Source organism: Nyctereutes procyonoides, unplaced genomic scaffold (assembly GCF_905146905.1).
Source record: "Nyctereutes procyonoides isolate TBG_1078 unplaced genomic scaffold, NYPRO_anot_genome, whole genome shotgun sequence".
NCBI classification, from domain to species: domain Eukaryota; kingdom Metazoa; phylum Chordata; class Mammalia; order Carnivora; family Canidae; genus Nyctereutes; species Nyctereutes procyonoides.
In genome coordinates this window covers 1021574-1041368 of record NW_026575141.1, presented here as the reverse complement: position 1 = coordinate 1041368, position 19795 = coordinate 1021574, and the positions used below count along the sequence as shown (strand labels likewise).

The 19795-nt window shown below is 41.9% G+C and overlaps 1 protein-coding gene across 2 annotated transcripts in view; it reads left to right on the top strand.

Annotated features, from left to right (window-relative positions):
* The window catches only part of EXOC4 (exocyst complex component 4), a 746310-nt gene that overhangs the window by 575592 nt on the left and 150923 nt on the right, over positions 1–19795 (top strand). For both annotated transcript variants that reach the window (XM_055307533.1, XM_055307534.1), the window contains exon 12: positions 14951–15087. In XM_055307533.1, the coding sequence (XP_055163508.1) occupies positions 14951–15087 (137 nt within the window). The remainder of the gene's footprint in view (positions 1–14950; positions 15088–19795) is intronic.

Sequence of the window (19795 nt, the reverse complement as noted above, 5' to 3'; positions counted from 1 at the left end):
GTGTGTGTCTTTCCCAGTTTACTTTCTTGAAGATGACTTTTTTTTCTGATATTTTCTTCCATTTTCTTGTTGTTAAAATATCCATGCTCTCATCATACTTTGATAAAAACAGTGGCATTGTAAGTGATCTGTTTTTGTTTTGTCTTATTTTAAGCATCATCACTTGGCAAAATACAAAGTTGGATCTGTGTTGGTTCATTTATTTTTCCTGGTTGGTGAAATCCTAAAGTCTGGAAATTATTCTACATGTGTTGGCTGTATCCTTTCCAGTGGCGTGGGTGTTTGTTGCGTGAAAAGATTTGTCTTAGAAGGAAACACATCAAAGCTTCAATATTCTGATTTTTAACCACTAACCGGATTCAGGAGCAAAGCTGCTTCCCTGGGCACCATGTGGGTGGTTCTCTTTTTTTTTTTTTTTATAAGTTTATTTTTTATTGGTGTTCGATTTGTCAACATATAGAATAACACCCAGTGCTCATCCCATCAAGTGCCCCCCTCAGTGCCCGTCATTCAGTCACCCCTACCCCCCACCCACCTCCCTTTCCACCACCCCCTTGTTCATTTCCCAGAGTTAGGAGTCTCTCATGTTCTCTCTCTCACCCTCTCTAATATTTGCCACTCATTTTTTCTCCTTTCCCATTTATTCCCTTTCACTATTTTTTATATTCCCCAAATGAATGAAACCATATAATGTTTGTCCTTCTCCAATTGACTTACTTCACTCAGCATAACACCCTCCAGTTCCATCCACGTTGAAGCAAATGGTGGGTATTTGTCGTTTCTAATGGCTGAGGAATATTCCATTGTATACATAGACCACAGCTTCTTTATCCATTCATCTTTCGATGGACACCGAGGCTCCTTCCACAGTTTGGCTATTGTGGACATGGCTGCTAGAAACATCGGGGTGCAGGTGTCTCGGCGTTTCATTGCATCTGAATCTTTGGGGTAAATCCCAAGCAGTGCGATTGCTGGGTCGTAGGGCAGGTCTATTTTTAACTCTTTGAGGAACCTCCACACAGTTTTCCAGAGTGGCTGCACCAGTTCACATTCCCACCAACAGTGCAAGAGGGTTCCCCTTTCTCATGTGGGTGGTTCTGTTATGGTTCCTTTCACACAAACTTGGGCAGGCTGCTGTTGAGTTGAGTTCATCAGGATCTATTGTAGTAATTTCTAATCTCTTGTAGGTCTCTCTCTTCATAAATAAATGTGTTTTGATAATGAAAATCTAGGAAGGATAAATGCAAATGACTCCTCTCCAAACTCTGGAAAATGAAGTAAAGGCCAAGTGTATGGGCAGGCTGGAGATGTCACATGGTTCACAAAGAGTATTACAGTCCTTGCAAGTGAAAAAAGGGAGAATAACTTGTTCGATATCTCAAAGTTAGTGTTAAAACCATATTCAGAGTCCAGGTCTCTTGGGTACTAGTCATTTGACTTTTGCCCCGTGGCATATAGTGTTTTGTGCAGCAGGCAGAGATCATATGGAGCAGTTACCTTAATTCCTAGTTAATGGGTTGGAATGCTGGGTCTGCGACAGCCAGTTTTGTCAGAAACAAGACCTACATTTAAAAATGCAATAGTTCTTCACAAATTTTATTGTCTCTCCCAGTGTGAGGCATATCTGAGTTGTATCTCTACCCTTGAACAAATTGTCCCTTGTGGGTGCCTGCTTGCACGCTTGCTCAAATGCTGTCTTCCCCAAACAGTTCCATATGTTCTGTTTTCCTGGAAGCCAAGCTCCCTGCTCATACTTCTCCTAAGAGGGCTGCAGATCTCACCTCTGAGGTACGTGAGTAACTGAGGCTGAAACAATATGCAGGGAAACTTGACAGCATAATTGATTGTTATATGGAATGAGCCACCAAAGACAGGTGAGCCAGCACAGAGCGGGACAACTGTGTGTGTGGTATACATCTCCCACTGGGTCCGGCCAGACTTTCTCCTCTGACACGTAGATTTATATATTTGGAACTCTTCCCTAATGAATCGTGTGCCCTACTGGGGGTCACTGAGCCTCCTGCTACAAAGACCTTGCCTTTACCAGCAAAAAGAAGAAATGCAAAGGTCCTGCTCTGTTAATCTCCAGGTTTGCCTGTTTGCTGCACTAAATGGAGTGGCTAAATCTGCAAAAGGACCAAATAATCACATAAACCTCTTGAATACTACTACTACATCAAGAGAAGGGTTTCTGTGAGTACAGATGCTTTGCGACACGACAGAAACTAGTCCGAGAAGAATGAGATTTTGAGAACTAGAAAGAAATGCAAACACTTAAGACCACCTTTGGTGGCAGCTTGGTGTTCTGGAGTTCTTTAAAAACGTCTTTCTAAGTGTTATACTTGTTCCTTGAAGCTGCCTTAAGTGTTAGACTTACTAAAAAAAAAAATAGGGATGATAATGACTGCTCTACTTTCTCGCAATCTGTTGGGATATTGATTGAGATGTTTGCAAAGCACTCTGAGTTCTCAGGAAGAAGGGTGTTAGAAATTGCTATGGTGATGTTGTCAGCAGGGCATGGAAAATCATGCAGGAACATAATTTCAGAAAGATAACTTTGGATGATTGGCCTGAGCTTGTATGGCGATATTAGGTCCATAGTCCAGGTATCACGCAAGTTATGAAGAGATAAGAGCCTAGAGCCCTTGCTGCCTCAGAACTGTCACTGAAGAGCCTCTTGCTGTACAGCTGGCTTTGGAGTGGCCTGTGTCTGCAGAAGGCTGGTCATACAGAGCAGCCTCATGACCAGCAGGAGGGTTCAGTTTCATTTCCCATCCTGACTCTCCTGTCTACTTGCTGGGTTACTTCACACCTTCCCCTCACTGACAGATGTCTCAAATCAGTGTCTCTGTCCCCTCACCACCCGCTGCCTTCGCAGCTTGGTGGAAATCTGGTTCTGGTTTCACCAGCTGCACCCCGGAAACTGTCATCTGAAGGTCACGGTGACGTTCTTCCATAGTCTGCCCTTATTCCCCTGGACCAGGCTGCACCTGGCTGGTGTAGACTGCCTGAGAAAATTAATTCATCACTCACTGTTTCTGCTTTTACTGGGAGCAGCCAATGTTCAGGCTGCCTGAGTTCACCTCCTGGCTGAAGCTATAGTCTTCTAGTTGCATGTCCTTGGATGGCTCCGATCTCTTAGTACTTCAGGTTTTCAACTATAAAATGGGGGTGATAATACCCATCTTATAGATAGTTGAATAGAATCTGTAAGGAGTCAAATGAGATAATGCCTATGAAGCTCTTAGACCTGTACATGGCACACTTCTTTTTAATTGCTATATTCCTAGAATGTGGCATAGTGGTAGTGCCTTGGCACCTAGTAGGTGTTCAGTAAATACTGGATAGATTGACAGATGGATAGACAGGTAGGTAGCTTGTTCTCACAGTCACATATATATTATATAAATGCTATTTATATTTACAGCCATATCCAAAATAAGAGAAAGGAAACAAGGGTCCTTGAGTATTTTACCTTCATCAATCAGGTCAACTAGGGGCTAAAATTTGGTTACCTTTGAATAGATGTGTCCTTTAAATTCATCTATATTTGTTCTTTTTCATACCTTTTTACTTTTAGGCTGCCTCTTGTTATCATTTTTTTCTCTGTATAAATTACCTTTTTTAAAAAAAAAAGCATTTCGCATCGGTTGGGTTAAGGAAAAGAACGAAGGATTTTTTTTTTAAGTGTGTATATAACTAGACAGTAGAGCATGGAATGGGCCTAAACTTTAAGCAGAAAGACAATATTTAGAAATACACAACTGAGAAATGAAACTCCAGGGCACACTGTTACCTGGAGTCAGTCTAACACTAGAGAATTTCCCGTCATCTCTGGGGGATTTTGTGAGCGGTCAGTTTGTTCATAAAGATCAGATGCCCTTAGACTACCCCTCTTCCTTGAAACTCTTCTTTCTTGGCTTTTGGTATCCTTTGTTTTCCTCACTGTTTTTGTCTTGATCCCTCTTCTTCTTTTCTTTCTTGGGTCCTCTTCTCCACCTATCACCACTGGCCAAGCCACACTCCACTACTGCCGGCAGCCTCCGTGCTGTGATACCCCACGTCTCTCATCCAGTCTACTCCATATCCATCTCACGCCAGCATCCCCAGGGCCAGGCTGAGTGAGGGGCGCTAAAGAGAACCTTAAAATTGGAACCAAAAGGCCTGAATTCTTCATTTTTCATTTCAGACTTCATTTCCTTCTTTCTTGATATTTTTACAATTTTTCTATTAATCTCACTGGTTTTCAACAATTTGTGATAATGTGTCTTACTATAGTCCTTGTCATCTTCTGTTTGAGGTTTGCTGAGCTGCTTGGATCTGTGGGCAAATAATTTTCATCAAAAGTGGAAAGGTTTTAGCCATTATATTTTTTCCGTCCTCCATCTCCTTTGGCAACTTTAGTTACGTGTATTAGGTTGCTTGATACCGTCCCATGGACATTTCACGGGCTCTGTTGCATCACTGTTGTTTTTTTCTCTGTGTTTTATTTGGATAGTTTCTATTGCTATGTCTTCCATTTCTCTTGTCACGTTCATGTTTTGCTTTATGTTTTTGAGCATAGGAGCATATTTATCATGGTTGTTCTAACCTCCTTGTCTATTAATTCTATTATCTGCAGCATTTCTGGGAATGTTTTTTCTTAACTGATTTTCCTTTTCCTTATGTATTTTTCCGTGTCCTTGCATGCCAGGTAACCTTTTGTTGAATGCTGGACATGGTGATTTTGTTTGTTTGTTTTTACATTGTTGGGTGCTGGATTTTGTTGTGGTGCTTTAAACATTCTTGAACTTTGTTTTGAGGCACATGTTAGTGATAGAATTACATTGATCGCTTCGAGGTTTGCTTCTAGGCTTTGTCAGACATGTCCAGGGCAACCTTTCGACAGAGGCTAATTGACCCCACCACCCTAGGTGCCATACATTTGTGAGAACTCTACCAGATGCCCTATCTATGAAGTGGCTCTTCCACCCTGGCTAATGGGAACCATTCCTGGCCCTGTGTGAGGTCTGGTTCTTTCACCAGCATTAGTAATGTCTGTCCCACAAGCACAGATCAGTGCTCAGCCAAAGATTTGAGGGGACTCTTATAAAGAACCTCCAGAAAGATCTTGATCTTTCCCTCTCCCTTGCTTTCAGTACAGCTCCCTCCCCTGCAGTATTTCACCCCACAAAGCCCTACTTGCCTTCACCTTCCAAAGCTCAAGATGCTGTCTCCTCCACTCAGAACGACTCCCCTGTTTCCTGCACTGTGGATGGAAACTCTAGCTGGAGCATTTGCAGGGCTCACCTCATTGACTTTCCTTCTGCAGCATCTGAGAACTAGTGCTTCACATGTTTTATCTGGTTTTCTTATGTTTGAAGCAAGGCTTCAAGCTGTTTTGCACCAGAATACTTTATTTTCTTCATTATCACAGTCACGTCGTCATGGGTATGAGCACAAGCAGGAAGTTCTTAATATCTTCTAATATCTAGAAATTTGAAATTTCCTACATTTTGCCAAAATGTTCTTTACAACTAGTTTGTCCAAAGTAGAATTCCATCTAGGGCTGTAATTGTGATGTGGCTTAAGTCTCTTTTAATCTAGAACAGTGATTGTTTTTTGTCCAACACCAATGTGTTGAGCAGACCCAGCCACGTGTGCTCTACAATATCCCATCTTCTTTATTCGTCTGATAGCATCCTATTTCTTCTCCCTCGATGTTAGAAAAGAGTGATTAGATTGAGGTTAAAGGTGTTAGTGAGAAGATATGATAGATGATGTTAGATATCACATTCCATCGCATCCGCAGACCTATGAGAGCTGGCTTCCTAACGTTAGCGACATGAAGGTTGACCCCCAGATGAGAGTTGTGGCCATCTGGTCCCTCTGTAGCGCAGTTATGGTTCTCCTTGGGTGACCAGAAAGTAATCTGTGTGGTGTATCTTTGCCACTACAAAACGGATCATTTTCCCTGTCAACTTTCATCTATTTGTTTTAATACCAATTGATAATCCTTACCCAAATCAATTGTGTTATTAGAGGCAACAAAATGATTTTCTATTTGTTATTTCCTCTATATTGCCCAGTTGGCATTCTTCATTAAAGTAGAGCTTTTTCCTGTCTGGTAACCCTGAAACAGATCTCGTTCCTACTGGAAAGACCGTAAATGCATAATTCTTTCTCTTTATCAATTTTCAAACAAGAACTTGATTCAGCAGTCACCTCAAATGGTGACAAATGAGTTTTTTTCTGACTTTCTCTCCACATTGATTTTTCATGTTTTTCAATAAAAATCATCAACTACAATAATTTACTCCATTCAATGGTCTAATCATCAGCTTTGGCCAGAGGATGTTCAGAGACCTGGATTCTGAATTTTGAAGTGTCATAAGCAAGCTAGCTGTATACCTTTGACAGGCCCTTTAATATTTGTTTTGGTTTTCTTTTGTAAAGCCAGAGAATTGGACTGTAGATAACAAAAGGGTTGCTTTCAGCTCTAGAAATATTGGGATTCTGAGCCCCACCCCCCACCCCACCTCATGCACTGCCCTGCTTCTGTCTCCACAAGAGGAAACCCCAGCCTGCCATTCAGGCCTTCCACAGGTGGGGTCCCCAGGCCAGTCAACCCTTGACCCTCACGTTGCTCAACAGGAATCTCCCCCTCCAGCCACACTTGTGTCCTGTTTGCTACACAAGACCAGCTTTTCCCTGGTCTGAAATGCCTTGCTTCTTCCTCCTCCTGTATCCTGAACCTCACCCACCCTCCATATCCCACCTTTTCACTGTTATGCCCCTACAGTGTCAGTGCACTTAACTGGCATCTGGCATCTTCTCCTAGAATATCACTTGTTTCTTTCTTAAAAAAAAAAAAAAGATTTTATTTATTTATTCATGAGAGACACAGAGAGAGAGAGAGAGGCAGAGACACAGGCAGAGGGAGAAAGAGGCTCCATGCAGGGAGCCCAATGCAAGACTCGATCCCAGGATCCCAGAATCATGCCCTGAGCCGAAGGCAGATGCTCAACCACTGAGCCACCCAGGTGCCCCTATATCACTTATTTCTTATTCTAAATGATCCCAACTAGATCAGCAGCTCCCCCTGGAAAACAAACAAACCATGCTTTATATCAAGAGCATGGCTCAGCACAAAAGAAATACTATAGCTGCTTGTGTTGTTCTACTTCTGTGTCTTGTGTAGTACTGTGTATTCGGCTGAATAGCAACCTTAAGGTGCTTGTGAAGTGTGCACATGTGTGTGTTGGGGAGCTGGAGTTGAGGATATCTCTTATAGGTGCCAATGTTCACCTCTTCGTTGATATATTTCCACTCCCTGGGTTCCATTACATATCAAGGGGAATCGATAACCTGGGCATAGTCATATTGATTTGAAGCATGTAAGAAAACAAAGATAGCCCCTGGGATCTCACAGTCTAATTAAGCTCAACCTCTGTATATTTCTTTCCCCTTTTCTGCTACATTGTTTTGTTTTGAATATGAAATCACAAGCCCCTAAATAAACTTCATAAAGAGCCAGCTGTGCTTATAAGATATGTTAGGCACAGATTTTATTCAACCATAAGTGATCTTCTAGCCAAAATGTTAAGAAAATATTATTAGAAGTTTACATTGTATACATTTTCTAAGTTATTAACTGGCAGAAAAATTTTATAATCACTTACATGAATTCTAAAGAGAGAGAGTATTGCTGGTTGCCCAAAATTTGACTTCTTATTTTCTTTGTCTAAACAAAGAAAAAATTTTTTATTTATTTATTATTTATTTATTATTTATAAACAATAATTCTCTTCAGCTTGCCAAAAGGAGCTTCAGAATGTATTTCCCTGTTGGTTATATAAGTTTATCTTTTCCCAAGAGTAGAACCTTTGAAATTATCTTCCTACACTTGGTTGGAGTGGATCATCTAATGACTGGTGATATCAGAAAGGATTGATTTGTTGTATTCTCTTGCTGGAGAGAGTAAAAGAGGAATATTCAAAATATTTAGGTACTAAGTATATATTTGTTATACAAGGACCTAGCTCTGACTTCGGTCACAGCCTTCCCAATCTACACACACACACACCCTTCACCATAGCCATGAAGAACCACTTATAGTTCCCTGAATCCCATACTATTTCACATTCATGCCGCTCTGCCTACCTGAAGTACTTTCCCCCCATTTTTGTCAATCTCTAAGTCACTATTGATCTTTCAGTAATCAATTCAATGATAACTTCCTCTTTCCCACCACTCCCCAACCCCCACCCCAGTGCACTTAACTTTCCTTTTCTCTGCCTCTGCTGCACAATATACAGATGCCCAGGTGCTATCCTGGCATATTGAGACTTTATTGTCTTTGTGAACACCTTGGTCTCCTCCTACTAATATTTAAGATCTCTGTAGTTCGGGAACCTTGTCTTATATGGCTTTTTTCTCCTGCAGTTAGCCCAATATTTGGCTAACAGAAAATATTTACTAACAAATATGTATCTCTTTAATTAATTAAATTCCTTGCCCTATCCCCAGACAACTTCTGATCCTTCCCAACAGTTATCATCTGGTGGTCTGTTGGGGTATCGCCAATAACATTGCTACATCTTCATATTTTAAACATAAGCTGTGAATGAAAACCACTGTAAGAGAATACGCACTTAAAGATGGTACTCTGGGACAGGTTGTTGAAGGGGTACCTATTCATTTGTATGATGGTTGGACAGAATTATTTATAATTGACATCTGACATGCATATACGTAACCACCAACCGGATGTCCCTCCCAGTCAGGATCTCTTCCTACCCTAGCAAAGGTATATTCATCTCAGTTCTCCAGAGAAATAGAACTAAAGAGGCAGGGAAAAGATATTCTAGTTTTTTTTTAACAGGAAGACCTAATGGGGGTTGGGAAGAGTTCTGGGTTTTTGTTTGTTCCGTTGGTTTTTGGTTTTTTTTTTTTTTGGTTTTTTTTTTTGGAGAGGTGGTTTTAGCTGAGATCTGAAAGAGAAGGAAAAGTGCTCTAAGAAAGGAAGACAGGGGACAGAACTTTGCAGGCAAGTGCTGGTCTCTAAAATGGAAATGAAGAACTGAAGAAGCCCCATGGAGCCGGATCTCAGAGAGACAAGAGGAAATGGTAGCCCATGAAGCTGAGGAGTAGACAAAAGCCCTGTCATGAGGGGCCTTGCAGGTTATCTGAAGAATGTGAGGCCTCATGCATGCGAGAGCTTTAAGTTGGTGAGAGACATAATCAGATACCACCTTAAATGTTTTTTGCCATGAAACTCATAAAATGTTAAGTGCTCGAATTGTAAGGGTGAAGAATTTTTATGTATGTGTTTATTCATGGAACAGCTGCCCAATCAAGATGCTTCCAACACCTGGAAGGTTCTCACCTTCTCAGTCAGGACCCACCCCCTCCAAGGGCAGCCACTATTCCGCCTTCTCCCAACAGAGACGATCTCTGCTTGTTTTTGAACTACAGTAATAACAATCATGCAGTTGTCTCTTTTGTGTTTGAATGCTTTACTTAGTGCGTGGCTTGTGAGGTCCATCCATGTTGTCACTGGTAATTGTGGCCCATCCTTTTTGATTGCTCTGTAGCATTCCATTGTGTGAATATACCACACAATATCTGCCTTTTCAACCGATGCACATGACAAATGTCCCCCCTTTTTTTTTGCTATTATAAATAAAACTGCCATGAGTCCTTATGTTCATGTCTTTTGATGGACAAAAGCACTCATTTCTATAGAAGACAAGTTTCTAACAGATCCTTCTGCTGCTGCTGAGGCAGCGGATGATGGCAAAAAGAGTAGAATGGCATTTTCTCAGGTACCAGCTCCCGGGATGCATAGATTTTTACCAGATAACTTATTAAAGGATAGGCCCAGGGACGTCTGGGTGGCTCAGCCATTGAGCTCCAGCCTTTGGCCTGGCACGTGATACTGGAGTCGTGAGATCCAGTCCCACAATGGACTCCCTGCATGGACCCTGCTTCTCTCTCTGCCTGTGTCTCTGCCTCTCTCTCTCTGTGTCTCTCATGAATAAATAAATAAAATCTTTTTTTTTAAAAAAAAAGGAGAGTCCCATTCAGAATATGTAAAATATCATACAAGTCAAAATTTAGATTAAAAAATGAAAAGCAGACTTCCTTTTGGCTTCTAGCATTACTGTCATTACTATAGCTATTATTGTTTACAGGGAGCTGTAACATGGAGCTGATAATAATTGGAAGGACAATATGGTATGACAAGCTTTACTGACCTAGAGGTGGATTATGTCCCAAGAAACAGAAGCATTATCTCACGTTTGTGAAGCCCCCTCCCTCCACAATTGCTGGTGTGTGTGTGGTAGTGTGAGGGTGCGTGTGAATTTACTGTTTTCTCTCAAATGCTTTCTAAAGTAGTTCTCAAGGACCTTAGGTTCTTTGTGGTATCTCTGAACCATCCCTGCACCAGGGACAAAAAGAACACACATAACAGAAACTGCATTCTCCAAACTGAAGTTTTTTGTTTTTGTTTTTCCTGAACTGTGAATTTATTTGTATTTCTTAAAACTTTAAAATTAGCACATTTGGTTGTGTGTGTATAATGGGTTACCATTACAGAAGGTAATACAGTCAGATGAAATTCAGAATGTTTTTGTAGAAAAATTAAAAATCTTTATTCACAGTTAATGTTTAGTTGTTAGGACTGTGGGGGTTAAGATACAGTTATATAGTAATAAAGAGGCCATGGACTGATTCCTCACATGTCAGGCTTTTGGATCACTATTTTGCATCATAATTCTACTATAAATCTATCTTTTCACTGTTCTGAATGTGCTATGCATTTTCATGAATAAACATTTGTTGAACACCTACAATATGCCAGATACTTTGCTAGTAGAGATATGAAGGTATGTCACCGATCAAAGGAATCGATAGTCTAGCGGACAGTCAAGTGAACCAGTGGGTGCCTCACTCCATTTAGGGCTTGGGCTAAATTGTGCCTGGGGTGTTCTAGTAGGACAGAGGAGGGGCATTTAAATCAGAGCAGGTAGCCTTTGAGCTGACTTTTTAAGGATGACAGACATGTGCTAGGATGGGCATTCCAGGCGCAGAGATTAGGAAGCTCAAAGACACAGAGACAGGAAGTAGCTTGATGCAGTCAAGGAATAACTCATAGTTTAGTGTGGTTGGAACACATGGATAGCATGCTCAGTGGAGCTGGAGAGAAGGCTAGAGAGGTGGACAGGGGCCAGAGCTTAAAAGGCTGGACATGTAGAAAGGAGCATGGACTGAGGAGGAAGAGGCTCAGCTTCTCACCTCGTTCTCAGCTGGACTCTGTATGAGTCTTCAAGCATGTCACTGGTCATCAGTATGACCAGAGAACTGGGGAGACTCATTCCTAAACCATGTTCCTGAAACATCATTCTAGAAAATGTGAACAGATCTGTGCTGTGCTATGGAAAATGTTTGCTTTACTTAAATAATTAGGGGAAGATTGAATACCACATTTGTCTCTCTAAGATTTGCGGCAACATTAGCATAGTAAAAGTTTCCAAAACCCTCCAGTGAAGAAGCCACTTCAATTTTCTTTAACTCCACATTTTCCAAATTACTTGAACTTAGAGTCAATTTTCTGTTACATTCATATTAGTATCATGCTGCAGAGCCCCATTTTGGCATACAATGGACAAGGTCTTAAAGGTCCAATCATCTTCATTCATTCATTAAATTCTTTTAAAGTGCAGAACCCAAGAGCTGGTCCTTATTGAACCTCTTTCTATATTAGTCCTCTGGTGTATAAGAAACTTTAGTTATTTTTCATAGCAATGGCTTTTTTATTACATCTGCTATCTTGGGATAATTTTTTTCCTTTTCTCATTTTTCATGTCATGCCCAGACTTTATTACCTGGTAATAAGTTGCAAGAAATGAGAATTGAGTTGTTTCTAAACAAATATCAATCATTTGTGATATGTTTAGTAGAAATTATAATGAATGTAATCAGGGTTTTACTTATTATAAAGTCATTATATTCAACATTGGCAAATCCCAAAATTAATAACAAGTCAATACATCATTTGAGATGCCAAAAGATCAAATAAATAAAAACAGAATTGACCTTGTTAGAAGTTTGATATTTTCAACATTTATCTGTCAGAGCCACTGAATTGGAAATTGTAATAAATTCTTGAAAAATGAGAACTTTTTTCCCCTGTAAAAATACCCATCATTTGGCAAACTACAGTGTCATTTTCCTTGAAGAGAATGTAGTGATTGATTATCCAGAGTGCTTCCATGACAAGGTAAACCAACCAAATAGCTGGAAAATTGTATGTAATCATATAACATCACATAGGCTTTTTGTTGAGCACGATCATTAGAATTAAACTATGGCATTCTAATCATTCCCTGTAGGTACTTCCTATTTACCCCAAAACCTTTATCTCTGGGGAATGTTCCCATGTGCTTACATTTTCCCCTTCTCCGACTGTCACAGGAATAAATACAGACCACACTGTACCCACCCAGCAAGATTGCAGAATGCAGAGATGCCCATGTCTAGCATCCCTCACATATGTGGCATTCAGAGAGGTTTATCTGTGTGTGCTGACATTATTAGTATCGTTTCTTTCAGTCAGAGCACTCACTGTCCTGAAGGTCCTGAGACGTCGTAAACCAGTGGGGGAGGGGAAGGCTGGGGGATGGACAAAGGAAATGAGGAATGTCAGTCTTGCTTTTGAGAAGTTGATAATATAACTAGGAAGAGCAAACACACCCGAGACCCTTTAGACATCTTTTCCTCTGTGTCAAAGCACCAGCACACCAACTGAATCCCAGAGTGATGAAGGCCAGTGGAGGAGCCACCAAATTATCCTTGGTTATTAGAAGACTACATGGAGTCATAAGAAAGGAAGAGGTTACCCAAACCTGCCTAGAGGTAATTAATCAATAGAAAGAACCAGGCCCTTTCTCTCCATAAACCTAAGCAATCTCCCTGTGCTCCTCTTCCCTACAGTGTCTTAGACTTTAAGGGGGGCTTTGTTACCGTAGCTGAACTCCACTCTCCCGTATTAATTGCCGTCTGCATGTTATAGGATATCCTGTGTTCTGAATCAGGATGAGGATTTTAGATTCTTCCGAGCGGCATGGGGACATGGAGCTGAGCAGAATCAATTCCTGTCACTCACACACAAATACAGAGGAGCGGGATTATGGATTAGGGGAAGCTGCAGTGCTTTATTCTTAAAATCGATACAGAAAAGGAGGTTGAACTTGGGATTCCATAGAGACTGTAATTTGGTTTCCTGTGAGGTTTACCTTATGGAGTATAACTGTTCCTTCCTTTTCACCGTCTGATTATTTTACTTCGGGACAGGGCAAGTGGTGGGAGAACAGGAAGGCAGATAAAAACCTCCACAGCCAGATCATCTTGAATAAGCACCCACGCATGAACTCCTGACTCACCTGATCCTCCATTGTGTTGAGAAAAGCTGTACACTTTTATCCTTTTTCTTTTTTTAAGATTGTATTTATTTATTCATAAGAGACACAGAGACACAGGCAGAGGGAGAAGCAGGCTCCTCGCAGGGAACCTGATTCAGGACTCAATCCCAGAACCCCAGGATCACGACCTGAGCCAAAGGCAGACAGTCAACCGCTGAGCCACCCACGTGTCCCTGTTTTACTTTTTAGAAGAAAAACAATTAACCAAGATCCTGTACCCCCATAGTCTGCATTTAAGCAGAATAAAAGGCCTTTGATTTTTTTTCCCCCCAGGTCACTGTCAGAGTAGAAAAAAATATATTTTTAATTTGTAATTTTATAGACAAGTCTACACAGCTCATGTAATTCTATGTAAATAAATATATCTTTGACAAAGCAGTTATTGATCAAAGGATTCCCAAGATGCTGGGCATGTGATTAATATTTACTCCAGTGTAATTCTGCTCCTTTTAAAAGAGACAGGAACTCATGGTTTAAACAACTCAGTCTTTTCTTAATCCAAGATTTAGAGTTGATTGAGTATGCCTCTCCACAGATAGAACCCTGATCTGCTGCACAGTTCTGTCAGTCTCTAGCTGCAAGATGGGCTTATTATTGTTTCCCCAGGATGTTTCTCTAATTCCGTTTTTAAAATATGTCTGAGTCTCTGTGGACAGAGCTTCTGCGGCGGCAGCAACAACAGGAACTGCTCTGATCTAAGGAGAAAATGATGGGACCTCCAGGCAGAGGAACTCTGGGCTAGCTCCGAGGCAGAGTGCTGTAGTTAAAAGAGTGAAGCCTGCAGCCCTGACTCGGCTCCCTTGCTCTCCTCAACCCATTTCTTCATCTTTAATCTGGGGGTGACTGGGGGATTCACCTGGTAGGCACACTGAGAGGATTAGATGAGCTGAAGTATGTAGAGTGCCTAGCCCTGGACTTGGCACTTGCAAGAACCCAGTAAGCGTTCATGATTACCATGATTAATGTGAGTCTCAAATAAGATAGCATCTGCTGTGTATGTGAAAACATGCCACAAGCTGTAAGGCTCAGTACAAATGTTAGCTGTTGTTCAGAATAGGTTGATAGTTTTGAAACTTTTAAAACAGATCACAGGGTACCTTTTCTTTGTGCTGCCTTTTGTAGGTCCCTAACCTCAAGGTAGAGCCCCAGAGACGATAAAGCAGTCTCCAACTGAATGTACATTATCTTCCTTAAAAGCCATAGCCCGATGTTGTGGATGCTGATAATTCTGTGGAGCCAATCTGCAAATCCCTGTCCCATGTCCTTCCGCAGAGAGTACTTTCTCAGGTCTTTGGAAGACCAGCATTATGTAAGATACTTACTTGGCTGTTTTTAATCAATGTTTGAAAGTGTTGCATCCTCCCAGGAAAGCTCACATCTTAAATGATTGCATCCTTTCAGTTGTCCTTCCTTGTCCTACACATGACTTGAATTAAAACAAACAAACAAAAACACAACGCATGAATTTCTGTGTCCTCTTGCAGAGCACGATCATTGTGGAGAAGACAGTGCAAGACCTCATGAACTTGATGCATGACCTGAGTGCATACTCGGATCAGTTCCTCAACATGGTGTGTGTGAAGCTCCAGGAGTACAAGGACACCTGCACCACTGCCTGCAGGTACAGCTTGGGTTGGGAACCTGACAGCTGCCCTGCTTGGCGATCCCACTTTCAGACCCTAACATTTCCACCATTTTAGAAAAGGACCAGTTTTGCTTTAGTCAAGGGCCCTGATGAGAGCACCTGCCACCTAAATAGTCTCCTGAATACGTGTGTAATAGGTGTGAACCTATGGAGGGAATGTGAGGGACCGAGGGACAGAGCCCCTCAGGACTGCTATTGTGTGGCATAGACAAGGTGTCAGCCTTCATTTTCATGAAAATCTAAAATTGTGAGATTTGTCTTACTTCGAGGAAATGCCAGATCATGGTTAGTCCACCTTGTAATCCTAAAAGATCTTTAAAGTAAGTAAGGCACTTTCAAACTATTCGTATCCCTTAATAATCTAGAATAGGATTTCTTTTTAGTTCTTAAAATGTATTTATCCTGATGCTTATTAATCCATAACCGTCCTATTGTCGTGACAGGACAGCTACACCTGTTTCCAGCATCAGCAGAAATGAAAAACCATTGTTATGAGCTTGAAAACCTTTAGTTTTCCCTCTAATTTCTTTTCTCTGGGCTCAGAAATCTCACTGAGCTGTGGAAAAGATCGTAGCACTCCTGGTAAGAAGCCAATAATAGGAACAAATTATGGTCTGGTTGACAAGACCTGATACAATTAGGGAAGAAAAGAATATATGATAAAATACTAAATTTTATGCAATGTATGTAATTAAGGAGAGGTAGGAAAGCACAGTCCGTCATCAGTACATGTACTGTGCGATATGGGACAAAAGAGCAGAAAGAATGAAAGATGAGAGAAAACCAGAAGGGAAGCCTGGAGTCAGAATTCACAGGTGAGATGTGTGCTGGGTGTTATAACAATAGATGGGATGTAGGGAGGCGGACAGAAGGAAGGACATTGCAGGGACGCAGTAGAAACACCAGCATAGTGGCCTTGTAGTTCAGCAAAACTATTACCTTCCTTGTGTAGGACCCAGTGCTAGACACGGTGCTGCTTGTTATATTCTATGAGTGCGTTTGTCGGGGATTTATTGAGCATTTCCCAGATCCAAGACAACTGTGAGTGTGTGTGGATAAGTCAGTCAGTCACAGAGGATACTGTCAATGAGTTTGCCTTCTTGGTAGAGGATAGAAAGGGAAATCAGAGACAAAGACATGTATGTCCACAGTGTTAACTTGTGAAAGAAAATATGATAAGACAGGTAGACACGCTGTGCGGGGGAGAAACAACTTAAGCACAGGAGCGACTCGGGGAAGGGTAGGAAGTAGGCCTTGTGAAGACTGAGACAGGATTCAGGCTACAGGAGCCGAAGGAAGGAACCAGAGCAGCGTCGAGGTGGGAGGGGTAGGAAAAGAAAATAAATGATGGATGTTTGGGTTTGGGAAAGGAAGGCTGAGCCAAAATGGAGGATTTTGAATGCCAGGTTCGAGATACTTGGCCTTGTCAGATTAGGTAGTGGGAACCCACTGAGGGTGCATGAATGGGGAGTTCCAGGCCCACACCTGAGCTTTGTGTGAGATGGACTGGAAAGACAAAGGGAGCAGTGGGGGAGAGGCAGCAATTTCCTGAATTGAAGGAGAGGCCAGGGAGGTAGTGGGGAAGGGACAGACCCAGAAACACTAGGAGACAAATATGTAGGACGTGGCCACTGGTTGGCTGTAGGGATGTAGGGAGATATACGAAGAAGTGCCAGTTGAAATTAGCCTTATCTTTTCCTATGCTTATTTGTAGAGAATTTTTTTTAACTTGAATTCCAGATCTCACATTTACCCATTAATGTTATTTTTAGCTGATCATTTCAGTCTTTTGAAATATTTTTGAATTCTCATTCTGTCATCAGAAAAATCTTAGCTCTTCCCCAAAGTCTTTGTCATTCTTGATTTTATAAGCAATCTTTTCATTTCTTTATGTATGTCATTTGAAAAGAAATGTTTAACAGGACAGGACTATGTTGAGAATTTGGGGGGCCATACCTCTCAAGACCTCCTTTGAGACTCTCATGTGTATATCACTGAGTATTTGAGGAGTTCGTGGGGGTTTTCTAAATGAGAATCCAGAAGGTACCTCAAGAGCAGTACCTCTGAAGCCTACATTTGCATGCCAACTTTGCCACCTATTGGTTTTATGACCTTGAACAGTTACTCAACCTTCTCGTGCCTTAATTTTCTCATCTGCAAAAAGGGATAATAATAGATCTTCTGTCATAGGGTTATTTTGAAAATATTAGTCTTTCAGAATTGTTTTTAGCACAATAGTAAGCTTCTCCCCAAAATGATTATCTGCGATTCTGATGACAAAGATCACCCTCACCACTGTTGATGATAGCACCTCCTGTATTTTATCATCTGCCCCCATAGGAGACATGTTAGATTTCTTGCTGGTGTTCTGCTAGGCCTAATCTTTATAATGCCAACTCCCCCTCCCTCAGGCCACCCCAGGATGAGCATGTACAGGTACATGTCCTCTCATTTCCACGGTACTAGGTATCCTTCCACTTTCAGGACCCCCTGCTCCTGACTCTGCCGAACCTTTGGTAAAAACTCTTATCTCGGACAACTTACCAATTACCCTTTGAAACCCAGACTCTTGACCTCGAGCCAAATTTACCATTTCTTCCATCAAGTCACTGAGCAACTCCCAAGTTAGGATAGGAACAAAGGCATGTGACTTGTGCGTCGTGAGGTCTTTCTGGCTCTCAGTGAGGACCACTTCCTAATTGTTCACAAACCATGTTTAATAATCTGTCCTAGAATTTTGCCTAGAGCTTCAAACTCACCCCATTTTTGGCATTGACTTTCTTTTCTTCCATGAACATCCTTGCTCTCATTTTTCACTGTTTGCCAGGATACCTCTAAGATTATCATGAATGGTTCTGTGATTCTCTGCTTTGAATTCTTTCTGTGCCCCAAGGTCCTTTCCTAAATGTATTAAACCTGTCAGAATATTATTCAATTGCAGTAACTGTTGACACAGTTGGTTACTCCATCCTTAAAACAATATATTGTTTTCTAGAATTTCATTCATTCAACAAATATTTATTGAGTATTTACATAAGAGTTTATAGATACGGCAATGAACCAAAAGATAAGATACTGCTTTTTTTAAATTTTTATTTATTTATGATAGTCACACACACACAGAGAGAGAGAGAGAGGCAGAGACATAGGCAGAGGGAGAAGCAGGCTCCATGCACCGGGAGCCCGACATGGGATTCGGTCCCAGGTCTCCAGGATCGCGCCCTGGGCCAGGCGCTCAACTGCTGCGCCACCCAGGGATCCCTAAGATACTGCTCTTATGGGGGTTTATGTTCTGTTGGAGGTGGAAGAGAGGAGACAGACAATAAATAGAATGCATAAATACCAAGAATTTTAAAATAGTGAGTCCTGGGTGAGGGAGTGCAGAGGGGGAATGGAATAGGACAAATAGACACTGGAGTGTAGGAGAAGGAGCCTGCCACTTTAAATAGGGTGCTCCAGAGGGCCCATTCAAGTTGAGGTTTGAGAAGAGGCTCAAAGAAATTTTGGGAGCTAAAGTATCTGGAAAGAGTGCCCTGGCAAAAGGCAAAGGCCCTAAGTCAGGACTCGGCATCACACTTTTCAGGAGCCTCAGCAGGGGGGCCAGTGTGGTTGGGGTAAAGTGAGCAAAGAGGGTCTTGGGAGGATGCCCAAAAATGAACAGAGGGCCAGACCATGCGGGGCCTTGTACACCACTGTAGGGACGCTGACCTCTACTCTGAGGGAAATGGGGAGGCACTGCAGGAATTGTGCGTAGGGGCAGCATGATGTGACTCGCATTGTAAGACACCAGCATTGAGAGTGAGCTGGAAGGGAATGAGGGTGGAAGCAGGGAGTACAGGTGAGTGCTGTTGTGGCAATCCAGGTGGGAGATGAACACTGCTCATACTGGGTGGTAAGCAGCAGAGATGGTGAGGACTGGTGAATTCTGGATATATTTGGAAGGGCCAGCCTGCAGAATTCCCTACCTGATTAGTTAGAGAGTGGGAGAGAAAGAAAGGTGTCCATGATGACGCCTAGGATTTTTTTTTTTTATTTGAATGATGAAGAGATGGAGCTGCCAACAATTGAGATGAAGGATTTAAATTTGGGGTCTCTCTGAGGCATCCCCATGGAGATAGGGAACAGGCACCCAAAGGAGAGGGGTCTGGCCATTGACATAGAAACACTATATATAGATGGTATTTAAAACCATGGACAAGATGACACACACACACACACACACACACCCCAGGGGTAAGGGTAAACTTGGCAGAGAAGAGGACTGGGGACTTGAAGAAGTTTGCAAGAGAAGAAACCAGCAAAGGCCACTGAGAAGCAGCAGTCAGTGAAGGAGGAGGCAAATGTAGAGCGTGGGGTCCCTGAAACCAAGTAGGGGGTGGAGGGGCAATCAGTGTTGGGTCCACACACGGACCAAGCAGTGACGGAGTGACGACAGTGGCTTCTGCAGCCCAGTAAGAGCAAAACCCTGATGGGCCTGGGCTTAAGAAGGAACCTGAGAGTGGGGGGACCTGTAAGTATAGGTGAAACCCCTACAGTGAGTTTTGCTGCCAAGGGGAACAGAGAGATGAGGTGGTGCTAGCTGGAGAGCTGAGGTCACACAAAGGGTGTTTTGTCATTTGACAGCTCATTTTATTTTTTAAACATTATTTTTATTTTTATTTATTTATGATAGTCACACAGAGAG